General features: G+C 40.3%; 1 protein-coding gene across 1 annotated transcript; it reads right to left on the bottom strand.

Annotated features, from left to right (window-relative positions):
- Window positions 10,496-18,207, bottom strand: LOC109827234 (NADP-dependent malic enzyme). The gene is made up of 19 exons (XM_020394200.1): window positions 18,136-18,207; window positions 15,673-15,793; window positions 15,518-15,592; window positions 15,285-15,436; window positions 15,088-15,193; window positions 14,931-14,996; window positions 14,690-14,785; window positions 14,520-14,591; window positions 14,337-14,420; window positions 14,131-14,229; window positions 13,088-13,135; window positions 12,905-12,958; window positions 12,683-12,781; window positions 11,788-11,877; window positions 11,605-11,682; window positions 11,442-11,516; window positions 11,249-11,339; window positions 10,991-11,119; window positions 10,496-10,901 (listed from the first exon to the last, which is right to left on the bottom strand). The coding sequence occupies exons 3-19, from the start codon at window positions 15,578-15,580 to the stop codon at window positions 10,813-10,815; spliced, it is 1,491 nt and encodes a 496-aa protein (XP_020249789.1). The 5' UTR covers window positions 15,581-15,592; window positions 15,673-15,793; window positions 18,136-18,207; the 3' UTR covers window positions 10,496-10,812.

The following is an 18,843-nucleotide window of genomic DNA, read 5'->3' as shown; positions in this document are numbered from 1 at the left end:
TTCGGGGTTATGACTCCTACGTCGATTAACGCCTGGATCTTGTCCTTGAGGTGGTAGCATGATCTCGTAGGGTGGTGGACCGCTCTGTGGTACGCGCAGTACTTTGGATCCGTCACTTTGCTGGCCCCTTCTTGATCCACGATCGCCGGCAACTGGATCTTGTTGTTCTCCAACAGGTATTTGAAGATGCCGGGAACTTCATCATCCTTGAAGGAGTACACTTTAGGAAACCTCGGCTCCGCAGATTTCTGCTTCTGAGGCCGTTGTTGCCATTGTCCTCGAGATTGTTGGGGTGCTTGTTGCTGTGGCTGCTGTTGCTGTGGTTGCAATTGAAAGGTTTGATTAGCATCAACTGCATTAGCTTGTGCCTTACCTTTCCCCCGTGGGACGAAGTTTTGCTTTGGAACACTCGTCGCCGGTTGGCCTCTTTCCGCCTTCTTCCTCTTGAGGAATCGCTCAGCTTGCTCTCCCCGGACTTTCAAGTCCTTCCATGTATTGGATGGTGCTGTCCCCATTGCTTCTAGCACGTCCAACGCGAGGTTGTTGTGGCAGGTCTGGAGGATGAATTCCTCGGTGATCGGGTCCCGGCAATTCATCGCCTTGTTCCGGAATCTTTTGACGAAGGTATCGACTAACTCTCCGTCCTTCTGCTTCTCATCGAGCAACGATCCGATAGATATCTCGGTGTCGTCGTCGAAGAAGTTGGCCAGGAACTTGGTCTCCATGTCATCCCAGCTGTTTACGCTGCCTGGCTTGAGGCGGCGATACCAATCGAAGGCGGCTCCGCGAAGAGTGCCGACGAATGACCGCACCATCAGAGGCTCATTACCAGAGATCACCCCCAAATGCGATTTGAAGTAAATCAAATGCTGGGTAGGTGAACCCATCCCATTAAACGGCGTGAAGTTAATTAGATTAAACTTCGCCGGATATGGGATCGATTCCCATTCTCTTGGGTATGGGCAAGGAATGCCTGTTTTCTTCGTCTCTTGAGCGGAAATTAGTGTGTTGATTTTGCTCTCGAGGTTCTTGATCTTCAGGTTTTCGCCGGTTTCTTCGCCAGCATTCTCATTACCACCCCCTGCGTTGACGGGAGGATCATTGGTGTTACGAGCATTTGTATCCTCATCTTCCACATTAATCGGGTTACGATGATTCTGCTCGCCTTGTTGGTTCGCCAATGCTTGGATCTGTTGGTCATGCATTTCTCTCATCTGCTGCATGGCCATCTCCATCTCAAATTTGAAACTTTCTTTCTGCTTAGCCAAAGCGTCTTCAAGCATCTTGGCCATCTGCTCCGCACTTATCATCAGGGCCTCGCGGGGTTGTCCCTCGCTGGATACTGTATTATCTGATGCCACCGCGGAGCCGGCATCAGATTCTTCATCTTCTGAAGGGCGTCTTGTCCGAATCCTACCATAAGTTGCTCGCTCTATGGTTCCGGACTGCAGACGGGTTCTAGGTCGGGAAGCTTTCAGAATCGACTCGAAATCTTCTCGTGCCGATGTCCCTTTGCTCGTCATGTTGGTGGTGACCCTCGGAAATTCTCCGTCTTCAATCACCCTTCTTCTTCGTTGGAAGCGCCTAGGCCTTGGTTTTGGCGTTTCCGCATTAAGTCTTTCAAAAACTGAAACTCTTTCGGGGACCGCCTTAATGCAATTGCATTCCGACAATACCGCCCGAATGAGTTTGGAACAGGGACATTGAATTTCCCGTTCTCGGGGACTCCTCTTCCTGGTTCTATTCGTACCCCCAGCACGATAGTACAACTCGTCATTTTGACAGTCAGAGTAACCTATCGTGTGCGGGCACGCCTTCTCAGGTACAACACAATCATTATCAGATGATAATGTTTCCATCTGAGGTTGACTTGCCTTCTTTGGGCTTTCAAAGGTTACCCGCCTCAAAACATGCCTTTTTGGGCGTGAATTTTCGGCGTGATCTTGGACTTCAATGCGCAAATTGGTGCGCGCAGCTGCCTTGAGGTCTTTGTCATGCTGGAGGTGATGGCGACCCCCAGTATGTTGAGTCGTTCTGGGCTTCTTCATCGGGCCCAAACGCTCGTGAATTGGAGCTTTGCCTCTCACGTCAGGAATTGGACCGAGGCGCTCCAAAATTGGTTTCTTCTTGCGGGATGACTCTGCATGATCTCCCGGAGAAGTTATTGGGATTGACGGCGACTTTGGTTGACTCGCCGGAGTTTGACCTTCCTTAGAAGGCTGCACTGGTTGCTTTTTGGCCTGAGTCGCCACTTCAGACTTAGGCTTCCAGACTTGTCGTGTTGGTGGTGGCTTCTTCTCCACCTCCTTTTGCAGCTTTCTACGGGCTTCCTGAGCTTGAGCCCGTGCCTGCGCTGACATCGCGCGGCGCTTGCGAATGCGCTCCTCGAGTGTCGAACGGTTCCGTTTGACGCGGACCCATTCTTTCTTTGGCGGCTTGGAAGAGTCGCCATTCATTGGTGGTTGAGGCTGTTTGCCTCTTCTGTTCTTCAACTCCGCGTGGTAGCGGAATCCGTCCGTAGACTCCATCGCCTTAGCGAATTGCCGCGCAAGGCGTTGACGACGCCTCTGGCGGGCTCTCTTTGAGAGAGTCACAACGCCCTGAACAGTAGAGGCGTTGGCGGGAGTTGGGTTGACCTGATTGGAGGTCGGTGGAACTTCATTTGACGCAACTTCGGCGTCAGTTGGGTTGAGAGCTTCGTGGGCTTCCCGAGCAGCTTCAAACCAACGAGCTTTTCTCCCGGAGGAGAACTTCTTGGACTTGCGGGGGGAGATAGAGCCGGACGAGGACACGTACTCCTCGAACTTGGCTTGGTCGAACTCGTACTCGACCTCCTCCACGACCGGGATTGCAATCCGCGGCTGCGACGCATCGATCTCGTTGGCGAGATCGTCGGCTCCCACTGTGGTCGCCAGATTGTTCGCGTGGAAAACTGTTTTCTTTTTCATTGATATGATTGTCATCTTGGGTTACAAAGATCCGGTCTTTTATAGATCCGGTTACAACTAAATCAAAGAAAATAAAGAAAAATTACAACTCTCCTCTGTGAACAAATCACGAGCTCCTGTTTTGCGGTCGCTCGCTTTGGTGGGTTCTTTGCCTGCGCCGGGGTTAATCCGTGGACCACCGCGCGATCTAGATCCGGTCGGATCTACACGAGTATGCGGGTATTATTCCACGAAGGGAATAATAGCCGGGAGGGATTAATCCACCAAGGGAATAATCGCTCAGATCTCGAGATCTAAGACCAAGCTTAGATCTGGAGTGTAGTCTCGTGTAGATCTCAGATCTGTTCTTTCTTCCTCTCGAGATCCTGCCTTTTCTGACGTGGATGGTCGCCGAGGATCAGATCTGAATGGTGCAAGTCTTCTGGTCTTCAAGCTCCGAGTTCACTCTTCAATCCGGCAGAGTTTCGGCTCTTGAAAGTTCGACCCCTGAAAATGAACATCTCTAGGCCTATTTATAGGCTCTCAGGACAGTGGCTGCAAAAAGGGAATTGTCGGCCACCTCTGTCATTTGATTCAACTCATCATTGTGCATACAAGTATTGCTACTAGAAGTAGGATAAACAAGATTACTCATCATAGATTTTAACTTATCTACTTCTAACATAGCATCACGTTTTTCATGAAGCAAACTAGCATTTTCAATTTTCAAATTTTCATTGCATTCTTTAAGAATTATATTTTCATTTGCAATAAAATTGAACTTAGTAGCTAGTGTTTCATGAATGGATTTCATATTAACATACTTGCTTTTTACATCAATATAGCTATTGTGTAATTTTTCAAACTCAAGAGCAAGTTCATCAAAAGTAATAATATCATCGTTATCGCATACCTCACTAGGGTTACTACCTAGTGGTGTTGTACATGGGGATGAGGCTTCCTTAGAGCTCAAAGCGGGATTTTCCAACGCTTGTTGAATAGCCTCCAATTTTCCTTCATGTGCTTCAATAAGTTTCCATAAAGCATAAGCACTATCAAAATTAGCAAGTTTGTTAGAAAACGATGAGTGAAAAGCGCTAATCAAAAATCCTAGCAAAAGCTTATTCATGTTAAACAATCTTTTATCATTCTTGCACCATTTGGATTTTTCCAAGGTGGGAACAACGTAGGCATCCTCAATAATTTCTCATAAATCAAATTGTTTAGATTGAACAAAAAGTTTGAATCTAATACGCCATTGAGCATAGGGGAAATTATCCAAACGAGGAGCAATATTAATAGCATATCCTAAGCAAGATGAATCATTCATATCCATAGAGATGAAATGCAAGAAGCACAATTAATCAAAATTAGATTAGCACTAATACAATAACTTGGATCTTTAACTCAAGGCGGTTAGTCCTTAAATCAAAGAGCACCAAGCTCTGATACCTCTTGTTAGACCCTAGAGGGGGGGTGATTAGGGTCTTATGCTAATCTAATCCCAATTAATAGCAATTAAAATTATGTTGATCAATATGTTCTTGCAAGAGATAGATATGAACAATAAGAACAATAAGAATATGCACAAATAAAATATGAGACAAGCAAAACACAAACACACGATATGTTTACGAGGTTCGGTCCCCACGACCTACGTCCCCGCTCCTCACCTCGAGGAGATATCCACTATCACAATCCGGTTTGGAAGCCGGAACTTCTACACACTCGGTTTACAAGTTCACCGAAAACTCTCACACTACACAATCACTCAACAATCACACTTTACACACTAAGTGTAGGAATCTAGCCCGTGTCCTCCTCCTCAAGTGCTCGATTACAACCTCTCCCTAGGTTCGTCAATCGACGCCACTCCTATTGGATTTGACCCCGTCTCTCTCTCCTCACACTTCTCTCGGTGTACAAGTGTATTACAAGTGATTCTCACAAATAAAAGTTAAATACAATGATTTGTTCTCAATTAACAAGTGAGAACACAATGAAGCTCACACTCACTAAATCACACCTCACAACCCACAATATATAATATGGAAATATCAAGCTCAATAAGTGTGTGTGATAATAGTGAATCAAACTCAATAAATAACTTAATGAATATAGCTAATCAAATGAAAGTGAAATAGCAAGCTATATGGAAAGAGTTTAGGAAAACTTCTCAATGAACAAGAGGAGCTGAAGAATATGATCCCAATGGAATATGAGAGCCTCTTCTTGTTGTAGAAAACTTTCTCTTGAAAACAGATTAACGAAACACTTCTTAAACAGCTCTTAAACGTGATTAATATCTTGCTAAACAGTAAACTTGGATTTCTTGATTGATAGAGAAGAAGAGAAGCAATAGGGTATATATAGCACCCAATACAATAGCTAGAAATAAGTGAAAGACCAAAAAGCCCATTTGAAAAACTAGCCGTTAGGCTCAGTTTGTCAACTCGTCGGTCGACCGGTACGGTCGACCGATTAGTTCAAAAACCTGAGAAAACAATGTTTAAAGCTGGCGGTCGACCGACGTAAATTTCGGTCGACCGAATGGAAATTTCGGTCGACCGACTGAAATTCCGGTCGACCGACTGAAATTCCGGTCGACCGGAAAACACTTGAAAAATTCTTAGAAAACAGACTACCGTCGGTCGACCGTATCGGTCGACCGAAAACTGATATGGGTAAAATGACAGGTTTTGGGCAGTTTTGAAAATTCGTTAAAAATATCAATTCATATCCAAAAATAGTGAAACTTTGGGGAAAGTTTATAAATGATGAAATGAACATGTTTGAAAAGGAATTTTTGGAAAAACAAATTTCGTTTGTGAAAACTACCTGTTTTTGAAAAATGCTTAGAAAACCTGTATTTTTATGAAAGTGAAAGTTGATATAGGACTTGTAAATATTCATATATATATTGTGCATATATTATATGTATATAATAAAGTATGAGAGAGCTGTAAACAAGAGATAAAGATATTTTAACAGCGTTTAATGAAAAATCATCTATATGATAGAAAACGTCAAAAATCGTGTTAAGTGTATATATATTGAGCTTAGATATCATCATACAATATATATAAGAAAACTAAACAAATACCCAGGTAATTTCACGCAGATGAACTTGAATCTTTAACGCTTTAATGACGCTTGTTGAAATACCTGAAAAGAGAACAAAGAAACACAAAACACTAGAAAACTTATTAGTAATAAATTGTTTGTTAAATCATCATCAAAACTATAGGGTCAACAACTCATACTGGAGGATAACTTGAAATTAACAGGAAGTGTGGTAGAAATTGACTTATAATCTTACATGTTAAAGTGTCATAAGATTTTCTTCAAATAGTTCTTCTGAGAAAGCCAAATCTTCCTATTAATTCTGTCTCGGTAAATTTGCATCCCTAGAATCTTGTTTGCAGATCCTAAATCCTTCATTTCAAATTCCCTAGCCAACTGAGCCTTTAATTCTTTGATACGATCTTTGTTGGGGCCTGCAACCAACATGTCGTCAACATACAACAATAAGATAACAAACTTATTTTCACCAAACCTCTTGAAATATGCACAAGGGTCTGAATTAAGTCTGTTGTATCCAAGGCTCATGATGAATGAATCAAATCTCTTGTACCAACACCTCGGCGCCTGCTTTAGACCGTACAGAGATTTGTTCAATCTGCAAACCAAGTTCTCTTTTCCTTTTTCTTCAAAACCTTCTGGTTGGAGCATGTAAATTTCTTCTTCAAGATCTCCATGAAGAAATGTTGTATTCACATCTAGCTGCTCTAGATGTAAGTCAAATATAGCGCTCATAGCCAGGACTATTTGGACTATTGTTAGTCGAACTACAGGAGAAAATATTTCATTAAAATTAATATCTTCTTTCTGAGCATATCCTTTTACCACTAATCTAGCACGATATCGCTCCACCTGATCATCGCTGTTTCGCTTGATCTTATAGACCCATTTGTTTCCAATGGTCTTTCTTCCTTGTGGCAGTGACACAAATTCCCAAGTATTGTTCTTATGGAGAGCTTCAATTTCTTCCTGCATTGCTGCCATCCACAAAGATGCATCTGTACCATTTATAGCTTCATGAAAAGTTGATGGCTCTCCATCTTCTGTTAGAAGACAGTATGCAACATTACTCTCCGTAATATACTCTGAGTGCCAAGTCGGTGGTCTTCTCTCACGAGTTGACCTTCGAACTTCTGGAGCCTCGGACTCGACCGGTTCTTGTACATCATGCTCCGGTGTTGCTTTAGAAGAATTCGGATTATCTTCTACTTGAACAGCTACAGTCTCTGAGTCCTTCCTCGAACTTCTTTCTTTCTCTTCACTTTGTAGTTGGTTCTCTACAAAGATAACATCTCTGCTGATGATAACCTTGCGGGCAGTGGGATCCCACAGGCGATACTCCTTTACTCCATCAGCATACCCCAAGAATATGCATTTTCTGGATTTTGAATCCAGCTTTGTAATTTCTTGGGCATTGTACATTACGTACACTGGACATCCAAATATATGGAGGTTGGAATAATCAGCTGGCTTGCCAGTCCACATCTCCATTGGCGTCTTCAATTGTATTGCAGTTAATGGAGATCGATTCACCACATAACAAGCGGTTTTTACTGCTTCCGCCTAAAAAACTGTTTCCAGATTTGTAGTTACCAACATAGCTCTTGTTCTTTCCAACAGAGTTCTGTTCATCTACTCCGCCACTCCATTTTGTTGTGGAGTATAAGCCGTACTGAATTGTCTTTTGATGCCTTCTTGCTTGCAGAATGCTAGGAATTCACCATCTGTGTATTCTCCTCCATTATCTGACCTCAAGCACTTGATCTTCTTCTCAGATTCAAGCTCGATTCGCGCTTTGTAGGCTTTAAAGACTGAGAACACATCCGCCTTCTTCTTGATAGGATACACCCAACATCTAATGAAGTAATCATCAATAAAGGACACAAAGTACTTTGCTCCTCCTAAGGATGTAACTGGTGCTTGCCATACATCAGAATGAACCAGTTCCAAAATAGTCTTGCTTCTAGAACTCGATGTGTTGAACTTTAGCCGATGCTGCTTACTTGTAACACAATGCTCGCAGAATGGAAGAGCTACCGAATTAAGTCCAGAAAGCAGCTTCTGATCGGAGAGAACATTCAAGCCTCGTTCTGACATGTGGCCTAGTTTGCGATGCCACATTATGGTTTGTTCTTCTCCACGGCTGGTTGATGCCACACATGAATCAGCTTCCTGCATGGTTTCTCCCTTGAGCATATATAGATTTGCAGCTATCTTTTTTCCTTTTATCACCACAAGCGCCCCTCTAACAATCTTCATGATTCCATTTTCGATATGAGTTTTGCATCCGAACTCATCTAACTGTCCCAAAGACAATAGATTCTTCTTCAAGCCCTTCACATGTCGCACATCTTGAATGGTGCGTATTGTACCATCAAACATTTTGATTTTGATAGTGCCAATACCAGAAATCTCCAAGGCATGATCATTCCCCATGAATACAGATCCTCCTGAGATAGGTTCATATTTGTGAAACCATTCTCTCCGAGAGGTCATGTGCTAAGAGGCTGCTGAATCTAGAAGCCAGACATCAGCAAACCTCTTTCTGCCTTCATCAATAGTGGTTGCTCCACTGAATAGAATTTCACCATCGTCTGATGTGCTGACAACGCATCCTTGAGATGTTGATGGCTCTGAAAACTTTTTCTCTCCACTCTTATTATTGTGCCAACACTCTGATTTGACGTGCCCTCTTTTGCCACAGTTGTAGCATTTGACATTCTTCTTACTTCTTGATTTGGATCTACCATGGGTATGACTCCCACTGGAGCCACGTTCCGTTGATCTTCCTCTCGTCACCGATAAGGCCTCCGCTTGTTGCGAACTTGCATGCCTGTCTTCCTTGTTCTTGTGCCGATTTTCTTCCTCCAGAACAGTGGCTGCAACATCGTCGAAGACTAGATTGTCCGTAAGGACGTTGTTTGTCAGGTTGATGATGAGTTGATCATACGAGTCAGGTAGACTCTGAAGTAGAAGTTCTGCACGTTCATTCGCACCAACTGTATACCCCAACGTTGTGAGTTGGGAGAACAGTGTGTTTAGGGTGTTGATGTGGTCGGTCATCGATGTAGATTCCGCCATCCTCAGAGTGTAAAGTCTCATTTTTAAGAATATTTTATTGTGCATGGATTTCACCTCATATAGCTTTGTTAGAGTATCCCAGATCTCCTTTGCTGTCTTCTTCTCCTCTATGCTTGATAGCACCCCGTCTGCTAATGCCAGATGGAGATTTGCAATAGCATTTTCGTCCATCTCGTTCCACTTTTTATCATCTGTGATGTCGTCCGACCTTACACCAATGGCCACTAGACAATTATCTTTTCTCAAGATAGCCTTTATCTTCAACTTCCACAGAGAAAAATTACTCCCTTCAAATTTCTCGATCTTGAACTTCGTCGCCATTGCTTCTACCACGAACAGTAACTCTTACTATTTCACGTAAATAGTACTGTATTTATGAACAGTAACCGTATCAGTGAATAGTACCGTATTTGTGAATAGTACCGTATTTGTGAACAGTACCGTACTCATAAATAGTACCCGTCACCTCTAAAGGGTAAATGATAACCTAACTTATTTTCTGATGTGGAGGATCCACCTTTGGTGGCAGTCACAAAGCATACGATAAGTAGATATATACAAGTACCCTAAGTTGGCTCTGATACCACTTGTTGGGACAAACCCGGGGCCCAATAGAGCAGGGTCGCAGCAATAGTAGAGCAAAAGTAGAGATAAAATGTTGGACACACAGGTTTACGTGGTTCGGCACTTGATTGCCTACGTCCACGGGCAAGGATAGAAGAATTCACTATGAGGAGAAAACTCTGGAGTTACAATCTCTCTTTCTAAGGAGATACTCTCTCTATTTTTTTTTTCTCTTACACTCTTCTATATAAGAAGTTTCTGGGATGAGATTTCCTTAAGGATTTGGAGCCTATTTATAGGATTTTGAAAAACACTATGCATAATAAAATAATAATAAATTACTATGCTATGGGGCCCGTCCTTTTGCTTTCTTTTCCTCTTTTCAACATTTGTGGCTGTGCACTTTCGGTGCTGTGGCTGTTGCTTCTTTGGAATATTAGGCGCCTGTCACTTTAAACGTGGTTTAAAGAAAAACCATTGCCACTGAAGTTGGTTTATTACGTGGGCCACAAATAAAGTCTAACATTTAGCAACTAAGCATGATGAAATACTTTGCGAATTTTCCCGTGAAGGGCACTAGAACTCCCCTCGCTCCTCGCAGAAGGCAGCTTTTGGTTCAGATTTGGCTAGGAAATTGGGAATCTGTCTGCACCAAGGAAACAGAGTGTGTTGATAAAGAGCTAGCAAACGAATTCTGATATGTATAACACATAACTGAAATTACTACACAACCACGGCTCATTAGATATCAGTTCCGCATTCCCTATATACCAGGGAAAGAACAGTAACCATCACAGCAATGCAATGTTCAATTATGATCTTAAAAAAAAAAAATCTCTGTATAACACACCGCAACAATCTGTAATATTGCCTTCTATTTCCAATAAATGATACCAAAGTCACCTCTCACTATGAATAGAGTCGATACAATCCGTAGTTATTAAATGGAACAATTGGGGTAGAAGTATAAAAAAGATAATAATAGGGGAATCCCATGATAAGGCACACTTCGATAAAAAGAAAAGAAAATAAAAAAAAAGAAAAAAAAAAGACCAACAAACTTGAGATGACCGACTATAAATGGCAACTTGCAGATCCATGCCTCAATATGTAGTGAATGGCTACTGCAAAATTGAAAGAATCTGTCTGTCTAAAGAATTTATCGGTAGTTACGGTATGTAGGAGTGTACATGCAGCTCTCAGCAAACTCCACCAGGTTGCTTGGACGAGGGAGATGGCTGGCCAAGCCTAGAAAATAACAACATATAGTGAGTTGAAACACAAGAACAAAAAAGTATCAAATCATTAACTGTTCAGTTAGCTGGAGTGCGACTAACCAAGATCGTAAACTTTGGCAGCAACTTTAGCAGCAATATGGGCGGATATCTTTCTGATGTTTGTGAAGGGTGGATAGATCAGTCCCTTCTCATAGTTCTCCTGTGTCACCTGTGATGCCAAAGCTTCCGCTGTTCCAGCAAATGGAGAAAATTTGCGGTTAACGACTGATGCATCCATTTAGGGAATTTTATATCGCAGGTTATTATGCACAAGAAAAATTCCGCAAGTATAACCAATTTGTGTATTAATCTACTTACAGGCTGCGAGAAGCATGTCTTCGTGTACACGGATAGCTCCAGACATTACCAGACCAAGACCAAATCCTGGGAAAATATAAGCATTGTTTGCCTAACAGGAACGAAAGCAAGCAAATAAATTTAAATATCAGTACTTATCAACACGCAACCACCCTGAATTGAGAACCATATACAGGTCAAGCTAACACAAAACCTGTCCAGAAATGTATGTCTTGCCATTATATTCAACAGGAGGAAATGGACTTCCACTAGCATATATTGCACGCCCCTGCAGAAACAAAATAAAAGACTTACCAAGATATCTTGGCATTTTGGTAGAGAGAGGATATTATTATCTAGTAACAGTGGCCTTTTACCTCACTCCAGGTGTAGGCCTGTTCAGCAGTACATTCAGATTGTGACGTTGGGTTTGAGAGGGCAAGAATTATGGGTTTCTGCATGTCATACAAAGACATCATTTCATTTGGTTTGTTTTTATGACACCAAATTGAATGGCGATCTGCAGTCAAGAGATTTAGAACAACGTAAGGATAACAAACCTCATTGAAGGAGGCCATGGCCTCCACTACTTCCTGAGTGAACGTTTGTCCCACTCCAGATGATCCAATCAGCACAGTTGGCTTAAGTGTCTGGGAGAGATCAAAGAGAATATTAAAAAAAAAAAAATCAGCCAACTTTTTTTCCCCGTCAACCAGGCATACAGCACCAAACAACAAATCATGAGAATATTAGCAAGTGTACGGACTTGGAATAAAAATAAATGTAGAAAGCTAACTTTGTTGTTCAGTCACTACAGAATATTATAAGAAAATTGGATGATCTTGCAATTTGGCTGGCGAGCATTACTTGCTCTAAAGATAAAAGCTATCCCGAGTCTTGATTACTTTTTCTTCTACACTACATAATCCAGAAGGAAGAGCAGATCCTTGATTGCAGAAACTTAAAGTGCATGATTAATAAGGCTGGGTAAAGTTTTCCTATGCCCCAGCAAACCTTGGTTTTATGGTATTCATAGTTCTCTCAGAGGAATTCTGCGCCCACTCGAGGGGTTGGAAGGCTGGGCTTTTCTTATAGAATTTTTTACTATATAATTTTTTCTGACCCTTGATGTCAACTTCCAATGGGGAAAAAAATGCTTGGATGATAATAAAGCGAAAGAAAATATTATAAGGAAGTCCCCTGTTCATGGACAAAAGGTCCAAATCCCATTGGCTGTCTGCAGTAATAATATGAGGAACCATGCTTCCGTACAAGTAGGAACATTATGCACCTTCTAATCATCGTAGAAGCATGCCAAATCAGTTGTTGAACTAATGACTTCACAGAAATAACTTGGAACATGACAAAAAGAAGAAAAAAGAAAAAGGTTTTTGCTATTTGGAAATAAACATAAGAAAAGAGAATGCCACATCTTTAGATGAAACAGGTTCGCACCTTTACAGCATCAATAAGTTCTTTGACAGGTTCATGCTCATGAGCCCAAGGTTTTTTGAATTGTTGAAGGGACTCCAGGCGTGAACTAACAATCAATCCCTACAAAAGAATTGAACTTTAAGCTGAAATGAACATAACAAATTCCTGTTTGAGACCCTCTACATGTGTGGGTGCATGACAGAGCTAAACATTCCATGTCGTGCATTTGACATCAATTCATACCTTTGAATCAACAAGCCATATTTTCTTGCGACACTCTTCAATTGGAGACTTCGTCTGCAGAAATTATATTAAAAAAACATTGGAATAAAGTGAAACATTCAGGTGTAGTCTTAGTATTTCACAAGAAGTTGCAGGTAGGAAAAATTTCCATTTGAGCTGTTAAAAAATGTTGAGATTATATACCTGCTTTGACATCTCAAGAGCTATGAGTTCTGCAATACCAGTACCAGCCTGCGAGAGCCAAAGAAATATGTGTTGAAAATGACTTCACCAGAGATGGTGACACAAATTTATTTCTGAATGAAAGACTACAAGCTATATAACAAGTTTCCACTTACGCGAAGATTAAATTCAAAAAATTTAAAACTGAGGATGAGCAAAGCTATATCAAAAGTTGAGGTCTGCAACTCAGTGGTATGAGACCTCGAACTGCGATAGGCGCTCTATGTTTAGAAGATCCTCAGGCCATTCTTTCGAGACATATTCATGACTTGTTTAAGTATGGTACTTCCCAGACACATCACTCATCTACCTCTAGAAAGAGGCAAATAATCATATGACACTGAGCTGTTCTTGAAGCTGGGATTGTTGTCCTTGAAGTTTATCAATTAACTATAGGTTTCAGGATAGACCCTACAAATGAATATGAACTTTTGCCAACTTAAAGTACAGTGGCAACATTGGTTGTTAACAAAAGCAGATACAAATTGCCTTCTTACTAGTTATTTAAGGCAACCATAGTAGCATCAGAAGTGCAGCGGCAGAGCAGATGAACTAACATCAGAAGTGCACTGGCAGAGCAGACATACTAAAAATCAAGCACCATTCCCCATTTTATACAGTTGCTTCTTCATATATTGTACACATAATATTAAAAAATTGATAGTAATGCATATACAGCAAGAAGCCAAGAATGGCGTTGGCAGATAGCCAGCCTGGGGTAAAGTAACTAGCTTGTTAGCATGTAAGCATAACAAGTGGCAGAAGTCGTCCATTAAACTTAAAAAATTAAATGCATACAGATCGAGTAAGCAGTAAGCATGGCAAGCCATTATGTTTCAAATCATATATAGTCTGTTGAGGCTCTATCCAAGGAAATGGAACAGGTAATAACAGGATAAAATTACATTGGTTTCTGATTGATTGTCAGCAAATAGTCGGTTCAGGCAATAGTAGAGGTGATAAAGAAATGGAAAAATATATAAGATAAATAGAGAAGGGTCGACCTCGCCAGCTCCAAGGAACAAAAATTTGTGGTCTCCCAAAGTTCCGCCAACCAACTTCAATGACGCAACAAGTCCGGCAAGGACTACAGAAGCTGTTCCCTGCATTTCTCGAAGGAAACAGACTAGTTCAGCACCATCTTGTCCTTTATTTGTTTTAGCAAATTATGAATTTGACAAGAAATGAACAGAAAACATTTGCTTTTCACCTGAATATCATCATTGAACACTAGATGGGTCTTGCTGTACTTTTCAAGCAATACAAAAGCATTATGGTTTGCAAAGTCTTCGAACTGTGACACGAAGAAACAAAGAAGACAGATTAGGCATAATTAATAACACAGCGCCGTATTTTGTAAACATCTCTCCATATACCAAGTATGAGAACAAACCTGTATCAAGACTTTCTCCCCATAGTTCTGCTTGACAGCAGACATAAATTCATCTAGAAGTTCTGCATATTCCTAATAGAACAAACGTAATTGCAACTATTCAGCATTGAACCAGCTACTGACTTATAGGAAATTACATATGAACTAAAGTATTTGAAAGTATTTGGTACCTCGCCAGTAGCACGCCTTTGCCTTAAGCCAATATAGAACTCATCATCCAACAACTTTTTATTGTTTGTTCCCACATCAATAGTGATGGGTAAGCACTGCAATGCATTCAACAATGGTTAAAATGACAAAAAGGCATTGTACATAATTCATTTAACACAAATATAAATAAAAAATAATTAATCTTAACAAAAGACTATGTCAAATAAAATTAATGGAGGACAATGGAAATGAAATGCTTACTGCAGATGGGCGGAGCCCTCCAAGAGCAGTATACAGAGAAAGCTTGCCTACAGGGATTCCCATACCCTTCATGGTTGAAAATAATTGCTCAGAGACAAATCAATAGGAAATCCAATAACCGATTAAATTATTATTTTATGGAAGAGACAAAAATTACCTGGCAGCCGAGATCTCCAAGACCCAAAATACGCTCACCATCAGTAACAACGATAACTTGAATCTTCCTCTCAGGCCAGTTCTTCAACACTTCGAGGATTTTTCCCCTGTACGAGACACCATTCAGTGAACACAACTATAATTTATAAATATACATGTAGACAAACATAAAACATTTACTCAAAGTAGAAATCATACTTCTCTTTCAAACTGATATAAACACCCTGTGGTCGGCTAAAAATGCTCCCATACTTCTGGCAAGCCTCACCAACTGTTGGTGTGTAAACAACAGGAAGCAACTCTTCAACATTATCAATTAAAAGCTTGTAAAACAGCCTCTCATTCCTCTCCTGGAAGACATAACGTTGATTGAAGTAAAGTGAAGTCATGCAAAGTCTAAAATTGAAGAAATGAACCATAACATAAAATACCTGAAGATCCATCATTGCCATGTAACGTTGCAAAGGGACTTGATATTGGCGAAGAGTGTTCATCAGTTTCTTTTCCTGTGAAAACAAACCGCATAATGATGTTACTTTAGCAGGAAAACAACTATAATTGTTTCCTAGAAGAGAAGAATACAAACCTGAAGTTCCTGAGAAAGAACTACTGGAGGCAAGAGGCCTCTGATGTAGTGAGCATCCCTCTCTTTCTCAGTAAATGCTAGCCCTTTGTTGTGGCGTGGATCTCTCAACAAAGAGTGACCACTGATGAAAAAGAGAAGCCGTGTTAACTAACATGCTCAATAAAAATATACATAATGCAGTGTAAACTAATTGACGGTAAGTTCTTGCAGTTTGCAAATGCCACGATATTTTAGAAATTGCAACATGAATTATCACGAGAAATTTTAATAAATGAAATCCAAATATTGAGAACTAAATGAAGAAGAACTAGCTTAGGATAGTTGATTAGAAAACAAGAAGTTAAATAAGGCTCGAAATGGGAAATTTTCATTTAGAAGAAGTGGTAAGTTAGAAAGGAAAATATAAAAAGGCAAGGTAATATAAACACTTCAATAAATCTAGAGTTAGAATAATTTCAAGTTAAAATATAGCGCTATAGCTCAGAGACAATGTAGTTTTTCCATCAAGATATTTATTAGATACTATGTGTCTCGTGCGCCGACACATGTTTGCCACTATCCTTTTATTCGGTAGAACCTCTTTAATGAAAGAGGTGGCCGAAAATCAAAATTTTGATCTTTAAAATTAGTTTTGCCTCAATATTTGTTGATCTGAATCGTAGAATATTAATCAAGATGTGAATTCTTATGGCAGGCTAAAATTTGTAGATAGGGCATAACTTGTAAAGTTGGTTGCACTAGCCCACCAAATTGTACTACTGCCAGAAGTTAATTCTTCACAGGGAAAAAAGCACAGTAAGCAAACTCTTTTCTACAAATGCTATTATTTGTTTTCAGTATTTGCTAACTAGAATCGTGCTATTGTTAATCAAGCTATGAATTCTCTTAAACTTTATTGCATACCGCAAAGTTTAGTACTGTCAAAATCAACCATTCATGTGAAAAAGCCTGGTAAAAAGTCTCCATTTACAAATAAAACAACGAAAGAGCAAAAAACAGTACCAGGTGTATGGGGAGCCAAAACACTTCAGGTGTTTAGAGCCTCTTTTCTATAAAATGTTATTATTTGTTTTCAGTATTTGCTGACAGAATTATGTTCAGCTAATCAAGCCATGAATTCTTACAGTCAGTTAAACTTTAGAACATTAGTTCATGATTTGTAAAAGTATAAATGTATAATAGTCACCAAACTATTAACTGCAGTCAAAAGTAATCCTTCATGAGAATAAGCCTAGTAAAAAGCCAAAGTAACTAAAAACGTGGTTTCGCGTTTTCCACGATCCCCAACTACTCAACAACCAAAAGTATGCGCATTATTTAAAATAGAATTCAAGAATGGACCCCATCTTTCATGTAAAAACAAATTATGTTCCAGTTTAAAGGAGAGATCCAGCTACCCAGCTTCAGGATTCCTTAGATTACAAAGGAATTGCAAAAAAGAACTCGAGAAAAAACAAAATAACTTCTAAGAACAAATAAAATAACTTGTCAGCTTCATGAAAGAAGTTCGCAGATCTAAGAAATGATTAAACAAAACAAGCAGTCAATTTCTGTGAAATCGATTTCAACCGGCTCTAGCAACTACTCTTTTCGTATCGACCCAACTCAAAAGAATTCAAATAGCTACGGTATTCACAAAAAAGAATCATGCTAATCAAGATCCTATATTCGAGAAAATGAAAATGCATGACGAAGTGTGGAATATAAAATTAGAACAACTTGGATTTTCTCGTCAACATTCACAGGAATCTGCGGATTCAATAAACTAACACTTAATAAGTAATAATAAAGAGTATCAAATTCCAGATCCAATTGAAATATTGGATATAAGCACAACACTCCACAACAATACGATATTAACAAAATTGACGCCAATAAATGGGTGACAAACTAATAATTTTGCAAAAACAAAAGCCGAAACAGCTCGACTATTACAAAACCGAAACCAACAAACATAAAAAAATAATGTCAAGATCTGCTCGTATCCATAAAAAAAAACATATATACTATAAGTATAGAATTTTAGATCCAATTGAATATAGACAGAAAGCTCCACAACAGGTTCAATATTTACAAGGACGACACCAAGAACTGGACAAAACTAACGAATCCAAGAGAATCGGAATGTCACTGAAAGAAAGCTGAACAAGTCGATTCTTACAAAAAACGAACCAGTAACCATAGAAAATTTCAACATCCTCTGATGTCGGTTAAAATAAAAAAAAAAGGCATTGTAGAAATTAACAGTACCAAGTTTCAGATCGCGCCATGACAATTCGATATTTACAGGAAAAGTACGAAGGTATAGACCGCGAAGCAAACTAAACGTTCTTCAAACTTGATTAAAAAAACGAAAGAAAGCTGGACAACTTGATTATTGCAAAAACATTCCAATCTTTAAAGATCTACTCAAATCAACAAAAGAAGAAACAACATTGCGAATAAATAAGTAAATAATCGAACCTCGCAACAGTGACGCTCCAAGGAGTGACGACGTGATCCTCGGTGGCGCGATCCTCGCCGTAGGGACGATCGCCGACTTCTGATCCACAACCTCATCGATCACGTGATCCATCACGAGCGCCGCCGCCTTGACCTTCTCCCTCTCTCCTCTACCTCCGCTACAAACCGTCACCGACACGCTCCGGAACGCCGGATCCCGATACGAACTCACCCTCAGATCCTCGCCCCTCTGCGATCAAAAGCAGAGGCTTTAGGCCTCCCTTTTATAACGAAATAAAGAGGAACTATTATTGTTATTATTATTATTATTATTCCTTAATAAGGTGAATGGAATGACTCATCAGAGTCACGTGGCTAGTATATAAATAGCGGGAAAAGGAGGGGGTGGAATGAAAATAAAAAAGTTCACCAGAAAGGAGGCGCTGCTACGGCTAAGATTGAGGGAGAACATGGCTGGAATTTTAGAGCGAGGTCCGCGTCCGAAGGAGAAGGGAAGAGAGAGAAAGCGGAGGAGAGACGACGAGAAAGAGTCTCTTGGAGACGCGACCCCGCTATTTGTAGAGCGAGCTCGATTGAACTGGCAATATTAAATAGGTGGAAAATCACTGCACGGCCCCTACCCCTGCAATTTATTTCATTTTTACAGTGCCAGTTTGCAAAAGTTAAAAGTCATTTGGGCATTTGAGGTTGGCACCCTTACATGTTTCA

Source organism: Asparagus officinalis, chromosome 1 (assembly GCF_001876935.1).
Source record: "Asparagus officinalis chromosome 1, Aspof.V1, whole genome shotgun sequence".
Classification (NCBI taxonomy): domain Eukaryota; kingdom Viridiplantae; phylum Streptophyta; class Magnoliopsida; order Asparagales; family Asparagaceae; genus Asparagus; species Asparagus officinalis.
The sequence above is the reverse complement of the archived record's forward strand: the minus strand, read 5'-3'. Positions and strand labels throughout refer to the sequence as shown.